Here is a 24034-nt window from a genome sequence, read left to right as displayed (position 1 = left end):
TGAGACAAAGTCTTACTATATACAGCCTGGGATAATTTCCAACTCTCAATCCTCCTGCCTAGGTCTTCTCTATGCTGGGATTAAAAGAATAATGATTCCCAGTTTAAAACAGTTTTTGTTGTCTTTAGGATAGTAGAATGAGTGAGTCTAAAATACTACATATAATATATATATATAATATATATATATATATATATATATATATTTTCTTAGCAAATACTTATTATTATTAACCATACAGTGTACTACTTACTATTAAAGATTTTTTTTTAAATGTGTCAAACTCAACTACTTCTTACCTGGAATTTTCTTCTTTACAATTTTATATGGGGCTGGAAGGAGCTCAGTGGCAGAGTACTTGCCTAGGATGTGCTAGGTTCTGGGTTTGACCCCAAGCACCATGAAAGGAAAAGAAATGATGTTACTTTACCGCATGAATGCTAAAAGATTATGCTAGAAGTTTCAATATAGTCTATTTTATATCTTTAAGCACAAAATTTCAAATGTTACAATTATTTGGTATCAAACAAATGAAAGGCTCAAAACAATAACCCCCAAGTTTTCCCCATGTCCTGCCTCCTGTTGCAGTCCCGGAGACATTCCAGGTCAGGAGGCAGCCACCCAAGCGCACACTCCAGAGGCAGACAGAAACATAGACGGCAGAGACATACCTGCTAAAGGATACATTTAATTTTAACAGAGCAAAGACATGGCTTTTTGAAGGTCATGTGATGGCTTACCATTTCAGTGTCACCTGAAAAGATAAGGGACAAGTTCTTCTCTAACTGCTCCCAACAGTTCAAAGGAGACAGCGCATCAGAGTTTTGATGGTGCTGCAAACTTCCTTTAGGGACAAGGAGAATGCATTTTCATGAATGTTCGTTTTTAGTCTGGAGAGGCAGAGCGAGAGGAGGGAATGAGGAGAGGAGAATAAAAACTAATATTCCAGGCAGGGAAATACTTATAAAACCTTTTATGTCAAAGTTAGGATTTTAAAACATCACATACTAATGCAAAATCCAGTAGCACCTGTAGGATTGAAGGAAATGCTGCCATTGCTTAAATGCTTTAAATACCCTTAAAAGATTGAGAAAAAAAAGAGGAAGTACATTCTCCAGAGAACAAATGTATTTCAAAATAAAAACTGTATTTTTGCTTTTTTTTTCCAGTTTTTGCTTTTGTACAAGATTTCATAGTTATAATAATGTATACACAAATGGGATGACCTCTGCTCTCCTCCTGTGTCGCTGCAAGTCCACATGTTCAGGCTATAGTCCCCAACATTAGGTTCTGATCAATATGTTACCACAGTTTGATCTAAATATAGATACATTATATATTTATCTCTGGGAAAAATCAAATTTAATATGCAAATGTTTATATAATACAGCGATGGAAAAAGCTACAGTAGGCACACAACCTATGACTTAGAGGCGATGAGTTCTAAATGCTCCTCTAGTGTAAGTGAATGTTTGAAATAGTCATAAGAAGGTTTTATTTATATGTGCACTTGTGTCCACCTTCTCCCAAGTACTGTACATGTCTACTGACAAGCTGGGAAGTTACAGGTGCAGCCCTCAAGAAATTGTTAAATTACTAAAAAAAGAAACAATTAGGCTCTATTGGACATGGAAAACACTCACAAAATTTCCAATTTTAAATTTCACAACAGTAGGAAAATATTAAAAATAATTTCTGTATATACATATAGGTATATGTATATATTGAATTACACATATGCCTCACATTATCAGTACAATTCAAGTGGAGACATTTTGGTGAGTTATTTTCCCATTAAATGATCACTATCCCAAAATTTAAAAATATTTTATTACATCATTAAAATAATTCGCTTACCATATCAACAGCTTACACTGTTTTTTTTTTAAAGATTTTTTTAAAACTCTTTGTAACTAAATTCCCTGATCCCTAGTGTTAGTCCTCTATTTAAATTAAAACCTGATATTCTTTGATACTCAGAGACTCAGATAAAATCATATCTGTTTTCAAAATTCTATCCATCGCATAAATTTTATTACCTGATTTATCAGAGAAATATCTCAGCTCTGAGCATGTGTACCTAAATTATTCTCTCTATAATAAACAGGTAAGAAAAATACCCTAAAATAGATGGGGTGATTGGCATGATGTTATAGGACATATAATACATAATGATTAAGTGTCTGATACAGATTTTTCAGAGACACCTCACTGTTGAAACTAACTTTAGAAACAAACCATTTATTTTTCACTCTAATATAAATTGATATATATGTATGTATTTACATACATACACATAAATATAAAACAAAATCATTACTAAGAATCTGTTTATGAGTGAAAAAAATGGGTTAATCTGCTTACTTTGTACTTAACAATTCAATCATTTGGGGTACAAACAAAAAAATCAGTGCATTCATTGACTCCAGAGTTAGGTACTCAAGCATACACTAAAAAGAACCCTCTTCAACATCACAGGCATTGTACAGCAAGAATATACGTATTCCGATGCGATTCCTACTCAGGCAGAGCAGACAGCACTTGGCTTGCTTTTAAAATAGCTTTGTGAAAGAAATGTATCATATAAAGAAATGCATGTTTGCTAAATGTCTTAAAATTACATCAAAACAACACTAAAACCTGCTCTCCGGCGAAGAGCCTGTTGAAGGTATTTCCTGTCTGGAAATGCCTAGTTAACAGTTCAAAATATTGCCTTGTGAAGTTTGAATAAAGACATGGTTTCAGTGAAGACCCATCTGCCACGATCACAATTTAGATACAGTCCTCTGATTGGCTGCTAGGTGGAAGTGGACCTCCTTGAAATCAGCTATACACCTTAAAATTATGTATAATAAACAGTGCCCCCATAACCACTATTTTTTCATAAATTGAATTCATTGATCACTCAGAAAAGATTTCTTGCCAAATATATAAATAACTGTAACTGCATATTTTCTGTAAATATACTTAACATTGCTAGCCTAAACCACTAAGGACAGACTGCTGTATTTCAGTTGTGTGTGTCAAATTTACTATAAACTTAAAAAGAAAAATATCTGAGGGACTCAGCTGCCTTTGTTTAATTGGCTTTAAAATGTGTAATAAAGAGGGAGACAGTATCTTTTCATAAATACACGAATCAATATGGAAAAGTAAACTATACAGCAGACAAGATTGGAGAACAGCAGAATGTACCGGAGGAGCCACTTGAGTGAAAGACTCCAAGTACAAAGAGGAGGAATTGCAGACACCCATTTATAGGGCTTTTCAGTTAAAGACGTAGCTCTCTCCCACACCTGGCAAGAATTAATTGGTAATGGCCCTGCTTCTCAGCAGTGCAAAAATATCCTGAGAAATTATTCAGATAACAACAAAAGACAGGGCTCTCATTACTAAGTTTTTGCACAAACACAGCTGTAGATATCATAAATAAATTAATTTAAAAAGCAGATAATCTTCACTGTGTTGAACAAAAAAAGGAGAAAGGACCCAGATATTGTTAATTTTTCCATTGGCTAATGGGGGGGTTGATTGCATTAAGTGTTTACTTATAACTTTCTAGTTAACTATGGCCAATATACATGGAGGTAATTTGTAGTTCAAGTTTTTCATGTCTTTTTCTCCCCAACTAGCTACAAGCTAAATTCTAAAATTTATAATGAAATATACAATTCCAATTTTCAAAACACCCTCCTCCTGGAGGAAAAATATTCAAAAAATTTTGTGCAATCTTGGTGCAGAACCCAAACAGTCCTACGAAGACAGACAGTATATTTTCATCAATTGGCACTGAAATTTCACTCTCCTTAGCTGCATTCTAGTAGTTTGGCTAAATTATCTCGCAATTCTGTTAGTTCAAATATTTTCCCATCCAGGATTTCTAAGAGCGTCTTCAGGTTACTTCGGAAGGCCTCCTGCTCACTCTGGCTCTTCTCCAGGCGCTGCTCTAGGTCAGACAGCTGCCCCTCCAGGTCTTTATTTCGAATTTCAACTTCCTTCAGAAACAAAAGTTAACACAAATACACGTCAGTTCAGTGTTTAGATCAATACAACTTCCCGCTGTCCCTAGTGTCTTCTAAGTCTGACTTGCAGGCTGAGCCTCTGATGCTCAGGTTCATACATACACTTTAAGGAGATCTGGATTCAGCCATCTCAGAGAGCCAGGGCTTGACTGTGAATACATCTGTCCTCTCAGCAACACAGGGCTGCTACTCAGGGCTTCACTCAAGGTGAGGCTTCAGGCACTTCTCAGGACAGGCAGAACACCCACCTGAGCAGTATTTACATCTCACTTTTATTGCTGCGCATTTGTAACTGAGAAATCGGGTGAGAGTAGGCAGAGGCAAGAGAAAGTACTTTCTCCTAACAGGTAACTCTAAAGTAAGAGTTCAAAGAAAAGCGACAACCTGAAATGAGATTGTAAGACTGCCTGACACAGACACTGATCCTGCATTCAGGATCAAAGGGATGTTTGTGTAAGGATACACAATGGCTCAACTCTAAAGGCTATAAATAAGATACAGCAGCCGGGCATTGGTGGCACACACCTTTAATCCCAGCACTCGGGAGGCAGAGGCAGGCGGGTCACTGTGAGTTCGAGACTAGCCTGGTCTACAAGAGCTAGTACCAGGACAGCCTCCAAAGCCACAGGGAAACCCTGTCTCGAAAAACAAAAACAAAACAAAAAACAAACAAACAAACAAACAAAAAAGATACAGTAACTACATGAATCATAAGTATAAAACTGACAACTCCAGGCTGAAAATCCAGGAAGGAGAAAAGAATATTTTTTTAAAAAAAAAAGCAAAATTTTGTCATAATACAAAAATGTTTAAAAATTTTGATATTTGAATCAAATATCAAATTTGAAGCAAATCCATAAAACCAAAATTATATGAGTAATGATTTAACTTTAGTTTTAAAAATCCAATTTATAGATGGAACGATGGCTCAGTGGTTAAGAGCACTGGCTTCAATTCCCAGCACCCACATATCCTCTCACATCCATCAGTAACTCTAGTTCCATGAGATCCAAGGCCCTCTTCTGGCCTCCAAAGGCACTGCATACATGCAGTGCATAGACATACATGCAGACAAGACATGTATCGGAAGTATAAAGCTGACAATTCTAGGCTGAAAATCCAGGAAGGAGGAAAAATGACATATACATAAAAACAAAGATCTATTTGTTTTTTTTTAAAGGAAAGAATTTTGATGTTTGAATCATGAGTATTTTTCTCCATATTAATTTTTCATACAATTTTCTCAAAAATATAAGTTATCAGGGCTAAAAAGATAGCTCAACAGGTAAAAGCACTTCCAAAATTCACAACTTAAGCTGGTGTAGTGGTGCACACCTTTAATCCCAGTACGAGGGAGGCAGAGGAAGGTGGATCTCTATGAATTCTCAGCCAGCCTGGTCTACAGAGTGAGTTTCAGGACAGCCAGAGTCACATAGTGAGACCCTGTCACAACAACAAAGATGACTCACAACTTGAGTTCAGTCCCTGGGACACAGATGGTAGGAGAGGACAGAGTCCCAAAAGTTGTCCTCTGATATCCACACATTTACTATGACACACACACACACACACACACAAAAAAAAAAAAAAGTACATAAATAATAATAAATGTACATAATAAATACATAACTATAATAAAAACATTGAAGTCCTAAGAAAAAGAACTGGGCAAACTGACTTGAAAACATTAAAGAAAGTAAAAGTTGATAATTCTGAACACAATCACGTGATTTGATAGTGGTAATTCTGAACAAGGCTTGAGCAACATTATAATATTCCCCAGATAAGCTGCAATGTGTGGGAGAATTAAGAAAAAAACAGAACATGTATAATTTTTAGATGAAGAGTGTAAAGACCCGATCTAATCCCAAAGTGTTTGCTAGCTGGTGTTAGCCACATGTGTTTTTAATCATTCTTTGAATAATCTGCAGGGTGAAGATAACTAGTAAAAGAATCAGAAATTAAGTGTTTACAAATCTGGAAGCTAAATCCAGGGAGGCTGTGAACTTTTAGGGAGGAACAGATCCTGTGATCAAATGTAAAAATTCCACTCGTGACTACACAGAGTGCTCTCCTGCACTTCAGCAACAAGCTCAGGGACAGAGTGTTTCCAGCTACAGAAATAGACCAAGTGTCACTCACCAGCATGCCCACTTCACAGCCGTAGCCCAGTTTGCCCTCTGCAGTCTTCCTTGGAAATGAAAGACTCCCTTGTACTCCTTGCCAACCAACGAGATGCCCAAACATTTTAAATGGAACCACACAGAACACTATTCCCTCAGTTGTTAAAAGAGCCTTATACTCTCCAGAATGAATGTCCAACTCCAAGATTTGTCTCTATGGGAATTTTACTAGTTAAATAACCAATAGCACTGGCACAATGCAGATGGCGCTGATATATTTTTATATGGGGAGACTACATTTTGCAGGATAAGAATAACAACCTAGAAAACAGGAGCCAACTAGGTGTGACTGAAGTCACAGCCAGAACCTTTCCCCAGCCTCAGCACACACTCGTCAACCCCCTTTCTGGCCTGAGTTTGTTTCTCCAAGCTTGTCTTCTACCATCATTTTTGTCTATTGATTTCCTAGTCTTTTAAGGCACACAAGGGGCACCAATCTCAAAGTGTAGATGAAAGAAAGAAAGGAAGGAATCACTCTATTAGTCAGATTCTCAAATTCCTTTCAGAGGGCTTTAAAGGCCAAAACCCAAATTACAAAATTCTACTGGGCAAAGGTCATATGATATATGTGCTATATATTAGAATATTATAATTATATATATTACATATTATAAAAATTATAATATATTTTTAAAATTAGATAACTATAACCACCGCGATAAAGTATGTTTGATTTTCTCTACATTTAAATCCTGCACCATTCAATCTTTAAAAAAAGACAGACAAAAATTCTTTTATGGACACCCGCTTCACACCTTATACTTTAAGATATTAAGTCTGTAATTAACATTTATTAATGTCTTATTAGACTTTCCACATAACAGGACATTTAAATCAATAAGAGAAGCATCAACAACTCATTTCTACACAGAAAAAAATGGGTAAAAGAAATGTATGTATTTTGGAGAAGTTATTTAACAATTAGTTGTTAGACATCTTTTATTAGGCACTGGGAATAAATACTCAGCATTTAATACACCATGTTTTCTAGAGGAAGATATTGGCAATAAAGAAATAGAAGGTATTTCTGAATGGATGAGGTGTTAAGAATTTGTACACTGACATCTGCCAGTCATCTCCTACAAACCATATGAACACACAATGACAATAAAGTTGTGAAAATTTCAAGATATTACTAAAGACAAAGGACAACGCACTTTGTCAAATCACTGGCGGTCAGAGAACCTAAGTAACAATTTCTACAGGCCTGTTTCTCAAGCTGTCACTCTAATCCTTTCCAGAGGGCGGACGGGCTGTGCTGGGGACAGAAAGAGGAAGACCTCCGTGACTGCCCACACCAGGAACGATGGCTTGGTAGAACAGAGTTATTGTACATTTGAGGGACTTAACTGCAAAGCAACACCTCTTCAAAGAGAGTCAAAGGCAAGCAGCCTTGAGGTACAGCAAAGGACAAAAGAAGACAAAAAAAAAAAAAAACCCAAAAACAAAAACAAACAAACAAACAAAAAAACCAACTTTAAGCTCTTGATATATAAAGAAAAATTAAAACATTGAAACACATACAACCTTTCTATTACTGGCCCTCAAAGCAGGGTGTTTGAGCTATGAATTTATAAATCACCTTAAACTGCGATTCTGTCCACAAAAATGAAAAGGTATATAATATTCATTTATAAAACAATCAATAGAAAATACTAAGTAATGCAGTAAAAAAACAACAAAATATTCCCCCAATCAATTACAAAGCAGAAAAAAATTCTTAACATGATATTCCATGCTGAGTTATGGTTAGCATAAAAGTATTCAAAAGAGAGCTTGAATTAGGCACCCCAAATTAAGGGTTGGGGGCTGGACGGATGGCTCAGTGATTAAGAGCACTGGCTGCTCTTCCAGAGGGTCTGGATTTGGTTCCCAGCACCCACACAGCTGCTGACAGCTGTCTGTGACTCCAGTTCCAGAGCATTCAATGTCCTCTTCTGGCCTCTGATGGTACTACAAACATGTGATACACAGGCAGAACAAGCAAGCAAAACACCCATTAAGAGTAAAATGAAAAAAATTACTCAAAAGACAATAACAACCAAAAAATCTCCCCCAAACTACCAATGCTACATTGAAAAACAAGGGAGATGATTAAACTGGTGAAAGAAACAGGAAGAGAAAAAAAAAGGAAAACCCCATCAGAAATGAAGTATAAGGGGCCTACTAAAATAAAAAAGTTTTTTGCTAACACTTACAAATTCATTCACTGCTCCTTAGTTATATAAAAAAAATTTAAGAGAATGAAAGCAAATTAAGTAGAGAAAAACCTGAAAGGGTCTAAAATAGGAGACAAGGAAATTTACATATTAGATATGTTGCAGAAGAAAACTAACATATAAGAATATTTAAATTTATGTATGAAACATTTTATTGACTTTTGCAGGCAAAATAACAATATATCTATGTTAAAATGTTAAAAAAAAAAAAAGCTGGGATGTTCAGGTCTTGCTGGTGTGGAACCCGTAGTCTCTGGTGGTGTCACATTACTCTTTATGTTGTTGAATATGCTCTTGTACTATCTTCTACCATCTTTTCCTCCAGTGGGTGCAGGTGGGGCCTGTGATTCAGGGGGTCTCTTTTCTTCCAATTGGTGTAGGTGGGGCCTGTGGCTTAGGGGGTGAAGCCAAGACTCCAATGGTAGCACATGCAGTGCTGGGTGGTTTGGGGTGTAGGAAGGGTGCCCCCAAGTCTCTGAGGCTTCTCTCCCAGTGGTGGCAGGGTCAAGGAGTTAACGAGAAACCTGGCACTAGGGAAAGTCCAGGAATCCACAAGGATAATCCAACTAAGAATCTAAGCAATAGTGGAGAGGCTACCTTAAATGTCATCCTATGGTCTTCGTCTAGTAGCTGATGGAAGCAGAAGCAGAGATTCACAGCTAAGCACTGAGCCAAACTCCTGGAATCCAGTTGTAGAGGGGAAGGAGTGATGAACAAAGGGATCAAGACCAGGCTGGGGAAACCCACAGAAACAGCTGACTTAAGCAAGTGGGAGCTTACAGGCCCCAGTCTGACAGCTGGGGAACTCACACAGGACAGAACCAGGCCTTCTGAACATGGAGTGTCAGCTAGGAGGCCAGGGAAGTCTATAGGGCCTCTGGTAATGGATCAGTATTTATCTCTATTGCACAAATGGACTTCCAGAGCCCATTTCCCATGGAGGGTATACTCTCTCAGCTTAGATCCATGGGGGAGGGCCTAGGACCTGCCCCAAATGATGTGACAGACTTTGATGATCCCCCATGGGAGGCATCACACTCTCTGAGAAGTGGATGGGGGGTGGGATGGGGAGATGGTGGAGGAAATGGGAGGGTGGGAGGGAGAAGGAACTGAGATTGGTATGCAAAATAAGACTGTTTTCAATTTAAATAAAAAAATTTAAATGTAAAAAATAAGTAAAAAATTTAAAGTTATATATAAAATAAGTCCATAACAGACTCAAGACTATGAGTGCTATGATTTGAATTTGCCCTCTCATATTCAGTTGCCAAAACTTCATGGCCAATGTGATGATAGCTGAGTATTAAGAGATCTAGACAGCACTCAGGAGGCAGAGGCAGGCGGATCTCTGTGAGTTTGAGACCAGCCTTGTCTACAAGAGCTAGTTCCAGGACAGCCTCCAAAGCCACAGGGAAACCCTGTCTCGAAAAAACAAAAACAACCAAACCAAAACAACAAAAAAGAGCTCTAGAAAGAAGAGCTGGAGAGATGGCTCAGCGGCTAAGAGTGGAGTTCCACTTCCGGTACCACATCAGGTAGCTCAAAACCTCTGTAACTATAGCTCCAGAGGATCTGGCTTTCATGGGAACCTGTGTACACACACACCCCTACCCCACACAAACGCACACACCCCACACCACACCACACACGCACATACATACCACACACACACAAACACCACACACACACACACATACAAACACACCACAAACACAAACATACCCCACACACATACACACCCTTTTAAAATAAAGAAAAAAAAACAAGCAATCCAGAAAGAAAAAAAGTAATCTAGGGAGATTATCATCATCACTAAAAGACCATTAGTAAAATTTAACACTTCTGGGAAAAAAAGCACTCAAGAAAATAAGAATTAAAAATAAAAAGTTTGTATTTAGGGTTAAAACCAGTATTTTGTTCAGTGGAAAAACTTGAGAGACATCGCCACTAAGAGCAAAAACAGGTAAGTATGCTTGGTGGTGGCACATGCCTTTAATCTCAGCACTCAGGAGGCAAATGCAGGCTTATCTCTATTAGTTCAAGGTTAGCCTGGTCTACATAGGGAGTTCCAGGCCAGCCAGGGCTACACAGTGATACCTTGTCTCAAAAGAAAAAAAAATCACTATAAACTTATACAAAGATTTTCAGTATGTATTTTATATGAAAAATGCAAAGTATAATGGAATAATCTTGACTATGTTATTTGTATTACAAAAGGGAGGAAATACATACATATATATATATATATATATATATATATATATATTCCAGTATATATATATATATACTGGTTCACTTGCATAAGAAGAGACAAAGAAAGAACAAATCAGGTCACCCAGTGAGAATAATTACCTATAGGAGACAGAATTCTAGGCAGTGAAAAGGTGGGGAAATAGCAAGGCACTAGGTTGAAGGGATTGACAGGCCTTTGAAGATGCATTTTTGACTGGTACTGTCTTTGAGACCATGTCTGTTTCTCATATATTCAGTAAATACTAACACATTTAAAATTAAGAAGAATTGGGTAGGGGGATGACAATAGAATATAAAGATAAAAAAATTTAACTATTTTAATGAATAATTTATCCAACTGAGATCCCTTCAGTTGGGAAAACTAACCTAACTATTTTTCTTAATTTTTATTTATGCCCAAGTGTATGTGTAGGCATGTATGTGCTGATACCTGATGCCCGTGGAGGCCAGAAGGTGTCAGATCCCCCAGAACTAATTATAGGCAGTTGTGAGCTTCGTGACTTGGATGCTGGGAAATGATCTGGTCCTCAGGACGAGCAGGAAGTACCATTAACAGAAGAAGCAGCATTTCAGCTGAATTTGAAATGGTCTAGCCTCCCCTATTTCCATACTTAGAAACCTAGTTCCCATTTTCCACAGTATATCACCTGCTCAGTCCTAGACAGCCCAGAAAGTAGTTTCCGATTGACACCATGGTCAAACAAAAACAAAAATTCCAAACCTACTAACAACAGATTAAAACAATTACCTTTATCTTTAGTGTATATTCAAGTTAGTTGGTTTGGGGCTGGGGAAAGTTATCATTTGTCACCTATCACTGCACAGTATTCTACTGCAAAAGGAAGCTATAAGGATAATCTCAGCTTTTAAACACACACATAACCCTACTAAAAATGACATTGTGCAATACGGTTGTACTTAAGGTTACTAAGGAGGACTAGAAGTTACGATGCCACAATGGCAGCAAGAGCATATGTAGCCCAGATTTTGTTTCCTTTTGTTTGTTCTTTGGCAGTACTAGAGAATCAAATCCTGTGTTTCACATATGCTAGGCAAGCATTTTACCACTGAGATATATTCCCTGCCTTTACAGGCTGGCTGGCTTGCCCCCACTCTTTTCTTTCTTTTCCGAGACAGGGGTACTCTGTGCAGTCCTGGCTGGCCTGGAACTCCCTATATAGAACAGGTGGCCTCAAACTCAGAGATCTGCCTATCTCTGCTTCCCAAGTGCTAGGATTAAAGGCATGTACTACTACCATCTGGCTCAAATTAAAATAATATTTCCCAAAAGAGATTAGAGAGGGTCTTTAGAAAAAAATTGACTAATTCTGAACTGAGACAATAGTTCAATGGTTAAAACACTCAGAAGTGTGAGGTTGGAGTTTGAATCCCCAGAAGCCAGATAAATGCTGGGTAGGTAAACTGGCTGGTTTTGTGTGTCAACTCAACACAAGCTAGAGTCATCAGAGGAAGGAGCCTCAGCCAAGGAAATGCCTCCTTGAGATCCAACTGTAAGGCATTTTTCTCATTTAATGATCAATGGGGGAGGGCCCAGCCCATTGTGGGTGGTGCCATCCCTGGGCTGATGGTCCTAAGTTCTATAAGAAGGTGGGTTCAGCAAGCCATGGGAAGCAAGACAGTAAGCAGCTCCCCTCTGTGTCCTCTGCATCAGCTCCTGCCTCCAGGATCCTGCCCCATCTGAGTCCTGTCCTGACTTCCTTGGCCAAAGCTGGAACACCAATATAAACAGACATGACAAACAGATAGAACACCAGATCATGGAATGGATGGATTACTAGGCAGAAAGACTATTTGTAAATTTTCTTATAAAAGGGATTAAGGTGATTATATTTGACTAAGGCATGGATAAATAATTTCATGAATTTGATGGTTATGTAAGTGAAGATCTTTAGTTTTAGAAAAGAAACAATGAAGTATTTAGAGGGAAAATCATATGTGCCACTTATTCTCAAGAAGTTCAGGAAAGAAACATAACATAGATGCATATGGACAGTGAAAGAGAAGACAGGAAGGGGGTTGGGGGACAGCTACAAAATGATAAAACAAATAGCACAAATATATTAGGGTTTGGGAAAAGTAAGGGAAAGACATATAACTGAATTATTCTTGCAGCTTTTTCTCTAAGTCTAAAATTATTTCAAAATAAAAAGTTTAAAAATACACTGGAAATAAATAAGATCATTTCAAATGGTGATAACTACAAGATGGAGAATGAAGCCTGGTAACAGAACAAAGCATACTTGGGAATGGGGTACTTAGTAGGTATCGGAACAGCAGTGCTTAAGTGGGCAACACAGAGAAATTAACATCTGAACTAAGACTTGGATTGTAGGGAGAAGCCAGGCACTTGATGACCTGGCAGCTTAGGTTTTCAAGCAAGGACATCCCACGTGCTCTTAAGGTGAAAGCACAACTGGCACCCGAAAGATTGTATAAAGACCACAGGGCAGTGAGACGGCTCAGCAGGTAAAGGCGATTGCTATTCACCTCTGATTCAACTCCACAACTGCAGTGTGGGAGTTCATCCAGCACCACAGAATATAATTGTCTTCGTTCTCTAGACTTCTAATGGAGACTCAAGAGTACTGATACTTTTGGTAATAGATGTACAGTGTAGACTTTTCATGATAATACTTGATATTAAATGAAAGAAGTGCTAATGGCTGATACAATTTTAGGGGCTTGCCGTAAAATTAAGCTATTACTCAAATGACAAGAAGACAGACGTAGAAATATCAACATAGATGTTTAATATGAGTTTGATATGCTATGAAGATTTAAACATCTCAATTTTTCTTTGGAAGGGGGTCGCTGTCAATATGACAAAAATTTACAGTGACAAACATTTTAAAAGGAATCATTAGTAAAGTATTGTAAACACATTGCAGTGGTTAGATTGAGAATGGCCCCCATATATATGTGAATGCCCGGTCCCTAGTTGGTGGAACTGCTTTGGAAAGGGTTAAGAAGTGTGGCCTTGCTGGAGGCAGTTTGTCACTGGGGGTGGGCTTTGAGGTTTCAAAAGTGCATGCTTTTGGGCTAGTCACTCTCTGCCTGCTGCCTGTGAACAAGATGTAAGTTCTCAGCTGCTCCAGTACCAGGCTTGCCTGCTGCCACATTCCCTACTGTGATCATCATGGACTTATCCTCCAAAACTGTAAACAAGCCCCCAATTAAATGCTTCCTTTTATAAACTGCCTTGGTCATGGTGTCTTTTCACAGCAATAGACAGTAACTAAGACACATATAAAGAGTAGACTAGAATCAAACAAGAGAATCTTCAGTACTTTGTAGCTATGTGTCTTAATAACACCCGTCCTCTTCCCTCCAGCCCCAGTTGCATGCATCATACTCAGCCCCACCAGGGCCTCTCAGCCTCAGCACCCTGACATTTAGGGCCAGATGATAAACTCCGTTTAGCAGTATCACTGCCTTGACTACTAAGTGTTGGTAACACTCTCCTAGTAATGAAGCTATAAAATGTCTTCACACATTAGAAAGCGATCTTTAGGATACAGAGCTGCCAGCTGAGAATTGAAATCTAGAAATAACACTTTCTATGATAGACCCAAACAAGTAATCTCTCCTTCAGTCTGCTGAAGGGATCTGACAAGTGAAGCAAGGGAGTGGGGATGGGGCTGTTTCATGGAAGGAAACTGTTTTCTTTTTCTGCTTTTCCTTGAGACAGGGTTTCTGTATAGCCATGGCTGTCCTGGAACTCATAATCAGACCAGGCTGGCCTCAAACTCACAGAGATCCTTCTGCCCCTGCCTCCTAAGTGCTGGGATTAAAGGTGTATGAAACTATGCCTGGCCAAGTCTGTTTTCTTTCTGAAGGGTCACCACTGTTGCAGAGTTTGGTGGTCAAGGACAGAGGCATTAGAGTTTGATTGTCTTGAACTAAATATATGGGTTGGACAAGTTACTTTTTTTCTAAGCCCTGGGTTCCTCAGCATTGTACTGTGATATTCTGATATAGTATGAAGAGTGCTTGGCACAGCATCTATACACAGCAAGTACTGAGTAAACATTGCTGAGTCCTCCTATACACTGGTCATCTTTCTACTCCTGGGCTTCCAGGATCTCTTCATATGCCTCTGACAAAAAACTCCTCACTTTGTGATCACACTTGTTTCTGTTCTAAAGTACTTCTTTCTAGGGGCTGGAGAAATGGCTCAGTAGTTAAGAGCACTGGTTGCTCTTCCAGAGGTCCTGAGTTCAATTCCCAACAACCACATGGTGGCTCACAACCATCTGTAATGAGATCTGGTGCCCTCTTCTGACCTGCAGACATACATGCAGGCAGAACACTGTATACATAAATAAATCTTAGGGAAAAAAAAAAAGTACTTCCAACCCTTGAGGCAGCTAGCTTAAACTGCCAAAAGGCAGCTTACTAATGAATTTTGAAAAATCTTTCTACATTGACTCCCACCAGTACAGGATACATGTCAACTGGAGTCAGGAAGCATGTCAGCTATGCAGAAAAGTAGGCAAAATTGATTAAGGTCGATGAAAGGAAAAAGACACTGACTTGTGTTCCATTATGGTACAGGAATGCCAGATTTCAGACAGTAGCTCGGCACACTAAATGAAATCCATCTGAGATGTTTTCCCTTAAGTTTAAGATACCTTTAATGATAAAGGGAGAAATTTCCAAAGTACTATACTAACAACAATTTATAAATGACCACCAATGATTACAAACTACCTAAATGAAGTAATCAGGGAAAGTCTAGAACACTGAACATAAGGTATTAGGCATGAAGCACAGATATTAGAAAAAAAATAAAAATGAAGGCACAAAAAAAGCCATTATGATGTGAAAGAATGACTAATTCTTTCTGTATAATTAACAGAATCAATTAACATTTTTACTTAGCTCACCTGTAGTTTCTGAGTCAGAGAGTCCCTCTGTTCTTGGAGTTCTCTGGCATTATCGATTTCTTGTTTTAACCTTTCAATTTCCTGGAAAAGGTAAAGAAATGTCTTTAACAACATTTAACTTAAAATAAGGAGAGGGAAGAACTAATTTTCCCCTGAAATTATTTCCTAATTCTGGGGAAAGAGTAACTAAAAAACTACCCTTTATTGACTTTCAGAGAGATATGTGTCTGTATAGGTATGTTGCCTGGAACAGAGTAAAGTTTCCTTCTTCCTTTCTTGGAAGTGGGCAGGGTCTCACACTCTATTCCTTGAACTCACTACATACAAAAGCTGGCTTCAACTCAAGAGCTTCCGGTGTGGCCCCCAAATCCTGGGACTACAGGCACAGTATTATATGCCCAGTTCAGAAAGACTTTTACCATCAAGTATAATCTGATGGCTTTAGCATAGCACTAAATATACAGCTTCAAGTTTGAGATACAATTTTCCCCTTAGTACATAAAATAGTTCTTTTTTGACTAGAAACCAAAGAAAGCATCAACTTGCAAAAATTCATTTAATTTCTAATGGTTTCCTGTTGATTACATAACTCTCATACAAAAGGCAGCCATAGTTCAACACGGTTAATAATAACAACAGAAATATGACTGGGGAAAACATGAACAAGTTTCATAATATTCAGTACAAGTTTTATCTTTGAAACAAAAGCCCACAGTGTCACTCTACTTCAGAGTCTTCAGACCTGACAGTCTACTATGTTGTATACAGTGCTATCTGGATCATGGGGGACCAAGGAATGGTGCCTACCTCCTCCTTCACTTTCAGTGTCTCTTCCAGCTCTTGGACTGTCTGATTTAGTTCTGCCTTGTGGGTGTGCACAGCATTTGCTTGACTACTAACACACTCAAGCTCAGTGACCTGCAATTAAATGAGAACACAGGTTAAATTAAGTGGCAATTTCAAAGGGTTTCTTGAAGTCATAGTAAGCTCCTGAGAAGTTCATGAATTTTGAATTACTATATGAAAGACTATTAAGATTCTCAGCATAAAATAAATTGTTGAAAGATAAATATTTAAGGTGATGGCAAAAACCAAAGGATTATTAAATAGTTTGGGGACAATGAATTATCCAAATGCTAGTCAGAGCCAGGTTAGGGGAAACAAGTGACTAATCACTACAAAGAATCCCTGAGCCGGGCGTTGGTGGCCTTTAATCCCAGCACTCGGGAGGCAGAGGCAGGCGGATATCTGTGAGTTCGAGACCAGCCTGGTCTACAAGAGCTAGTTCCAGGACAGCCTCCAAAGCCACAGAGAAACCCTGTCTCGAAAAAACAAAAAAACACAAAGAATCCCTGTAAGGAAAGTTCCTTAGAATTTATACAAGTATAGCTATGACTGCTTTCCCCATTTGTAGTCTTCAGGTAAATATGAGTTCTGATAACTGGCCTTGCGGAAGTAAAGATTCTTTCAAATATATTTCCAAAATACGAGAGAATCTGAAATGAAAGATATGTTTAAAAACACCTTAAGAATCTGGATATTAGAATGACTTCATGTCAACTGTGCCTCTTATGGGAAAGACAACAGTTCTTCAGTCACTAAGACTATACCAAGAGCCAACAAATAATATTGTTTTTTAATGAGCACTTGACTCCTTTATAATAGAAAAGGTCAGTGTCCTTAAAAGGGATCCACCCCAGTTAATACAGGAAGAAATCATGGATACATTTATAGACACCCTACCATAACTTTTCATACAGCACACTCTCAAAGTTCTACTAACTAGGATAAAGCAAACTTGTCTTGAACCTTCAAAATAGCAAATTACCCTCTATATTCTGTTAAGTGTTTCTTTCACATCCTACTTCCTTTCTGCACAGGCACTAATATGCTTCCTAACAGAGACCTTTATTGCTTAGGACTGAACAAATGCAATGCTCCTGCAGCAGGTTTAATTACAACTGTGGTCTCTCTCTCTTCCTTGATATTCTGGAACTGCTAACAAATTAATCTTTCATTGTATGACATTCAAAGTCTTTTTATAATATTAAATCTTTTTTTTTCTTCTTTTCACCAATGAGGATTGAACGCAGGGCCTTTTACATGTGAAGCAAGCACTGTACCACTGGGCTGTATCACCAGACCACCATGGTAAATTACATCTTAGGGTCTTTCATTCAGTGGCTGCAGCCTATCTAATCATCTACTTTGGCCAAGGTGTATACTTTTAACTGTAACAGCAGGCAACTCTCTTTGACCTAAGAATAAATGGGGTTCATGTCCATCTTGACTGAACTAGAATGTGCCTCTGAAGACCATTCTGATCTTAACAGGGAGTCAACTCAGCACCCATTTTCTGAAAGCCAATCCCTTCTGTGGGAACCCTCAACACTCTCCTCTCCTTTGTTCACAATGTGGGGCATCTAATAAAAAACTACTGGGAATGGGTTGGGGGGATAGCTCCGCAGGAAAAGCGAGTGCCACACAAATATGACAACCTGAGTTCAGTCCCCAAAACCTCAACAGACGAGTGCCATCACACGAACACACCCACAACCACATGCAGACACACACACACATCTTTGCAAACACTTTATTGCTTAATGTACATCAGTTTGACTTGTACAAGTCAATATACAATTTATTTGATTAACTAAAAATATCTTAAAGGGAATTTCAGTGTTGGTAACAATGGAATGCTTTTAGTGAACTACCATTCTCACAGGTAAGAGAACAAAAAAACAAAAAACAAAAAAACCTGTGTGCAAAACAGACAAACCAAAACAAACAAACAAACAAAAAACTAACTAATAACAACAAACAACAACTAAAGTCCCAAACAGCCAATTCTAGAAGAGTAGTCACATTAGGTGTAGTGTCTAAAGGCACTGACCAGTACTGTACAGCTTGATGAACTCAAGCTGAAACCTTTAGCTTTATTTTCCTGAGTCATCCAAGCATTTTGGACTTCTAGAAATTAGGGGAATTAAATGTAAGGCAAATAGACCTCCCACAAATCTTCAGTGGACTCCACAGCTGAGTGTGCACAGTTAAAGGATAAGGGAGTAAAGGGTTGGGGTGAGGGGTTGGGGTTAGGTGTGGACAGAGAAAAACTGGACATTGGAAGGACTGAGCTGTAGTGGCATTTGCCATAGAGAAGGCAATTCGAAATCTTGTCAAATGAATGAGACCTTGAAAACACTTCAAGCTTTCCAGTGACACATCAAGCGGGTGGCATCTTAAGGATAAAGACAGCCTGGGACTAGACTAAGTGATTTTTTCCCCAAGACTGGTGAAAACTGAAATAAACTAAATCTATCAAAATAAAAATTCAAGGGATTTATTGCCTGCTGCTGCTGCTGATAATAATAATAATAATAATAATAATAATAATAATAATAATAACACTCATCAAAGGAACTAGAAGACTTTATAAAACCTCACCTATAATGTCCAATATGTACCTAAAAATGACTGCATGTGGGAAACAGGAAATGGAAGCAGTAGTCAGATAAGCCATCTAAAGCACAGCTGAGATAACTTGTTGCTGGTGTACCCACAGCACAATCCTAAAGGAACTGACACCAGCTACGAGGAGATGATGATGTAGCTGGGGCTATAGAGAAGCACCACCAGATGCTCCATCTGTGAGTCAATAAAGACTGCAGATTCCTTCCTCACTTCTCAAGTGTTAGGGTTACACATGTGTACTTTATGGATGCTTTAACATTCAATTCAACTGACTGCTGCAAGAGAACGTAACACATCTTCAATGGATATTTACCACCACTGATTTGTCATAAATTAGGTTTCCATTGTGATAAAAAAATTAACAAAAATTATCTTACTAATCATTAAGTATATCCATGTATTACAAACAGAGCTCCACAGCTTTCTCATCTTGCAAATCGAAAGTTAATTTTTATACACACGAAAGGACAGTATCTGTTCTGTTCTAACTTTGTCCCCTCGTCTCTATGCTTTTCCTATTTACTTCTCTGATATCTTGGCTCACACAGCTAATCGGTACAGTTGAAACTACAATCGGTTCATTTGTTTTCAAAAGCTGTTTAATCTTTATCTTCATTAAACTGTGAGAAATATTTTTCTTGGGACAGTAAAACAGGAAAACTTAGCTCACATATATTCCTGCTCACAAAGGGTATGCCTAGGTTTCCATGTCCTGCATCATCTCCCTTCCCCACAGAACCCTTTCTCCCCGGCGCTGTTGTGGCGCTGGCCTCACCCGCTTGTGCAGCCGCTCGGCTTCCTCCTGATATGCAGCTAGTTGTTGCTTCCATTGCTTCACATTGGCAGTGGACTCCAACAGGGCTGCAGTGAGTTTGGCATTGTTTCCTTTGAGGGTAGCTAGTTCAGCCTCCCAGTGCTTGCTGATTGCTGAACTAAAACAAAATAAGGAGAAAATTTTACCGTTTTCCTGAGTATTGTTTCTGAATGGACAACACTATTTAATTCTATTATCCAGCTTATAGATGATTTCAAAGACAACCCCAAACAATAAAAACAAAAAGTACTTCTAGAATGCAATACTTCTAACAGGCAAATGTGATACACATATATGTTAATATATATTATACACATATCATATACCCAAAGCCAAAAATAATACCTAACAATGTAGCATACTGTTTAAGGGCACCAAAGTCCACTATAGTTTCATTCCTCAGTGGGGACATATGAGGATGCTTTCATGACAATAAGGTTGGAACAGGTGGTGTAGTATTTTTTTAAATTACTGATTTGTATCTTTATATTCAGAATTTTTAAATGTTCTAATACAGAAATGTATTATAATAATTATAATAAAATGATTTCATATGATATACTAGCTCAAGAAATTAGTTCTAAGAACTTCTATTGCAAAAGCAATTCTATTCATCGGGAAGGCCCCTCTCTTGACAATTATTCTGTTAACTTTCCAACGGAGAATTGTCTTATTTGAAAGAAAACGATGGTTTCTCCTTTTCATTATTGAATTTATTCCAATTAATAAAATTCTACTAACTCTATCCCATTAACCAGTGATGCTTACAGCTTTCTTTACTCAATGATTTTGTATGTAGTATCAGTTTTCATCGAAAGGCATGTTTTATAGACTGATATTTTATAATAATTGCAATATATTAAAGGCAGTTTCCATCATCAAAATTTCTAAAGCTTAATATCAGTTTTAAGATATATCCACATTATAACCCCCTGACAGGACAGAAGAGGACAGCAGATCATTTCCAATGACAGTCTTAAAAGAAGCAAACAAACTCAAAATGTTAATAAAATAAGAAAAAAAAATATAAACCCAAATTTAAGGACATTCTTCAAAATAATTCACCGAAATACTTAAAAAATATGAAGAAAAGACTAAGGACCAGAACAGAGTCTGGAGATAACAATGAAAATGGGAAGGGAACATTGGGGCTGCAGGTGTAGTTTAGTGGTAAGGTACTTGCCTAGCATGGGAGAGGCCCTGGGTTCGATCCCCAGCACTGCCAAAGAAACAACAAAAAGAAGAATCGTGAGTGAAAGGCCAATACTTAGTTGGTATTATTGCAATAGTGCTGACCCCCAAAGTTCGATGGTTATACTGCAATCATGTAAGACATTAACTATAGAATACCGGGTGAAGGGTATTTGGGACTGCAGATTCATAACTTTGCTGTAAATCTAAAATTAGCTTTAATTATTTCTAAAGTTTACCAGTTAACAGTATCTCGTCAAAACATTAAAGGACAGAATGAAGCAATAAATGAAGTTATCAACCTAGCCAACTACTTTTATTCTCAAAAAAGAAACTCTTCAAATTCTTCCTTTGTGGAATGACATTTTAGATTTAGGTTTTGTACAAAAAAAAACATGTTAACTATTCACCTGCTCTAAAGGAATTAGTTTTTATTAAAACTACCTACCAGCTTCCCCCAGAAGTATTTCATTTAAATAGACTCTCCAATCAGATAACTGAAATCTTACTGAACTAATTTAAACATTTGCTCTATGCAATTGTCAAACCTATTTAAAATTAAAAATTAAAATGACTTTAAAGGCTTATTTCTAAAATCTACAGGTCAGAAAACAATACCATTCTAAAGATGAACTACAACATCTTTATAGAGAAAGAATGAGGGCATTTTAATACATATTATCTCAGTTTTGTTTTATATTCTATTGGTAGAAACTCCATTAAGAATTTGGTAACTATTTATTTCAATTATTATGACTGTGGTACTAGACCCATATCTTAACTTTATTGATCCTCCAGTCTTTACATGTTAAAGAAAGAGATTAGTCAAGCATTATTCAAATGTTATCCACGGCTGCATGTGGTTATTTATATTATTCAATATTAATAAAATTAAAAACTCACTTTTCAGTCTCATTAGGCACACTTCATACAGTCAATAGCCACAAGCTGCACATTACTAGTGGTTAGCAGAGACACAGAACATTTCATTGTAGCACAAGGCTTTGTTGGACACTGTCATCCTGCGGGATCTCTACATTCGAACTAGGTTTTCAGTGTCTTTTGTTACAGGTTAAGTAGCCCTACAACCTAAATTTATATATTGGAATCCTAACTTTTAGAGTATCACAGTATGATTGATACTAGAGAAATAGGGTTAAATGAGCTCTTTAGGGTGAATCTAATTTATCTGACCAATATACTTATTAAAAAAGATATGACCATCAAAGTATATATTTAAAGTAGGTTAGCAATATTTTCCAATTTATCCTAGGATTTTCTAGTGTCTTGGTTAGAGTTTCTATTACTGCAATGAAGCACCATGACCAAAACAAGCTGGGGAGGAAAGGGTTTATGTGGCTTACACCATATTGTAGTCAATCACTGAAGAAAGTCAAGACAGGAACTCAGGCAAGGCTACAACCTGGAGGCAGGAGCTAATGTTGACGCCAGGGAGGGGTGCTACCTACTGGCCTGTTCCCCATTGACCCTTCAGCCTGCTTTTTTATAGAATCAAGGACCACCAGGATGGCACCACCCACAATGGGCTGGGCTCTCCCCATCAATCATTAATTAAGAAAATGCCCCACAGGCTTACCTACAACCTGATCTTTTTTTTAAATTATTATGTATGCAGTCTTTTGCCTGCATCTATGCCTGCAGGCCAGAAGAGGGCACTAGATCTTATTACCACCATGGTGTGAGCCACCATGTGGGTGCTGGGAATTGAACTCAGGACCTCTGGAAGAGTAGCCAGTGCTCTTGACCACTGAGCTCTCTCTGCCTACAACCTGATCTTATGGAGGCATTTCTCAGTTGAGGTGCCTCCTTTCACATGACTCTAGCTTGTGTCAAGCTAACAAAAAACTATTCAGCACATCCAATATCTTCAAATTTGCTGGTTAGATTCAAGGCTCAAGTTTAAAACATAACCCTAAATATCCAGTATACTATGGTTAAATCTGGGTAAATGTATTTATTCTTTATGTCAACAAAATAATGATACGATTTTACCCATGATTGATATTTGTTTGTGAGCAAGAATGCTACGAAAGGTTCTTACCCAGCTGGTCCTGTGGCCCTTGAGCCGCAAATAAACACGTGGACGCTATATTAGTTACGAAACTGTTGGCTGGTGACTAGGGCTTCTTATTGGCTAGCTCTGTCTTAATTATTAACCCATTTCTATTAATCTAAGTATTTCCATGTGGTTTTATCTTACTGGAGAAGGGTCCGGTGAGTCCTATCCTCCCAGTCTCCACATGGTGACTCCTGTCTGCCTACACTCCCCAGAATTCTCCTCATCTCCTAGTCCAGCCTATCTCCTTGCCTCTATTGGCCACAGTGTTTTATTCATCAACCAAAAAGAGAAACATATACACAGAAGGACTTCCCCAATAACAAGAAAGTTATTAAAAAGCATCTCTAAGATTCTTGGAAGACACACACATGGGCCAAGAGAAGTGTTATACTCTCCTGACAGCTCTTCACCACAGTCTTCTGCCAGAAGCAGCATTAGTGAAAGACTGGAAGCAAAGAGGAGACAAGAGAGGCCTGGATGAAGGGAGATACCCTCACTGTGTGAAGGCTATACAGGCTGCCCAGGATTAGAAAAAGGTAATCTCAAACTGTCCCCCTACTTCTTTGGGCACAGGGGATGACCTATTACTGTTAGGAACCAAGAGAACAAACCTCTAGATCCTAGGAAGAGCAGAACAGTCCAGGATTCAGGTATTCAATCTCTGTGAGAGGGGTAAGAAATTCCCATAGAAGACCCTTGGAAAAAACAAGGTAGCATTTACCTGCTACCAAAAGGTAGTTGGGTTCTTTCCACCAAGTTGACAGCAACTTCCCATTGTGAAGGGGATGAATCATAAGACAACCCAAAAGCTAAGGAGGTATCAGGAACTGTGGGAAAATCTCTCCAGAAGGTCAGCATTGACCCTAAGTACAAAGTAATACTAGAGGTGGGTGA

General features: G+C 38.1%; 1 protein-coding gene across 1 annotated transcript in view; it reads right to left on the bottom strand.

Moving 5' to 3' along the window:
• Positions 1 to 672: 672 nt before the first annotated feature.
• The window catches only part of Homer1 (homer scaffold protein 1), a 101298-nt gene continuing 77936 nt past the window's right edge, over positions 673 to 24034 (bottom strand). The window contains exons 6-10 of the mRNA XM_027401723.2: positions 21053 to 21088; positions 19831 to 19987; positions 16392 to 16502; positions 15585 to 15665; positions 673 to 3995 (exon numbers count right to left, since the gene is read on the bottom strand). Coding sequence (XP_027257524.1) covers positions 3807 to 3995; positions 15585 to 15665; positions 16392 to 16502; positions 19831 to 19987; positions 21053 to 21088 — 574 coding nt within the window. The 3' untranslated portion in view covers positions 673 to 3806. The remainder of the gene's footprint in view (positions 3996 to 15584; positions 15666 to 16391; positions 16503 to 19830; positions 19988 to 21052; positions 21089 to 24034) is intronic.

Source organism: Cricetulus griseus, chromosome 2 (assembly GCF_003668045.3).
Source record: "Cricetulus griseus strain 17A/GY chromosome 2, alternate assembly CriGri-PICRH-1.0, whole genome shotgun sequence".
Lineage (NCBI taxonomy): Eukaryota > Metazoa > Chordata > Mammalia > Rodentia > Cricetidae > Cricetulus > Cricetulus griseus.
The sequence above is the reverse complement of the archived record's forward strand: the minus strand, read 5'-3'. Positions and strand labels throughout refer to the sequence as shown.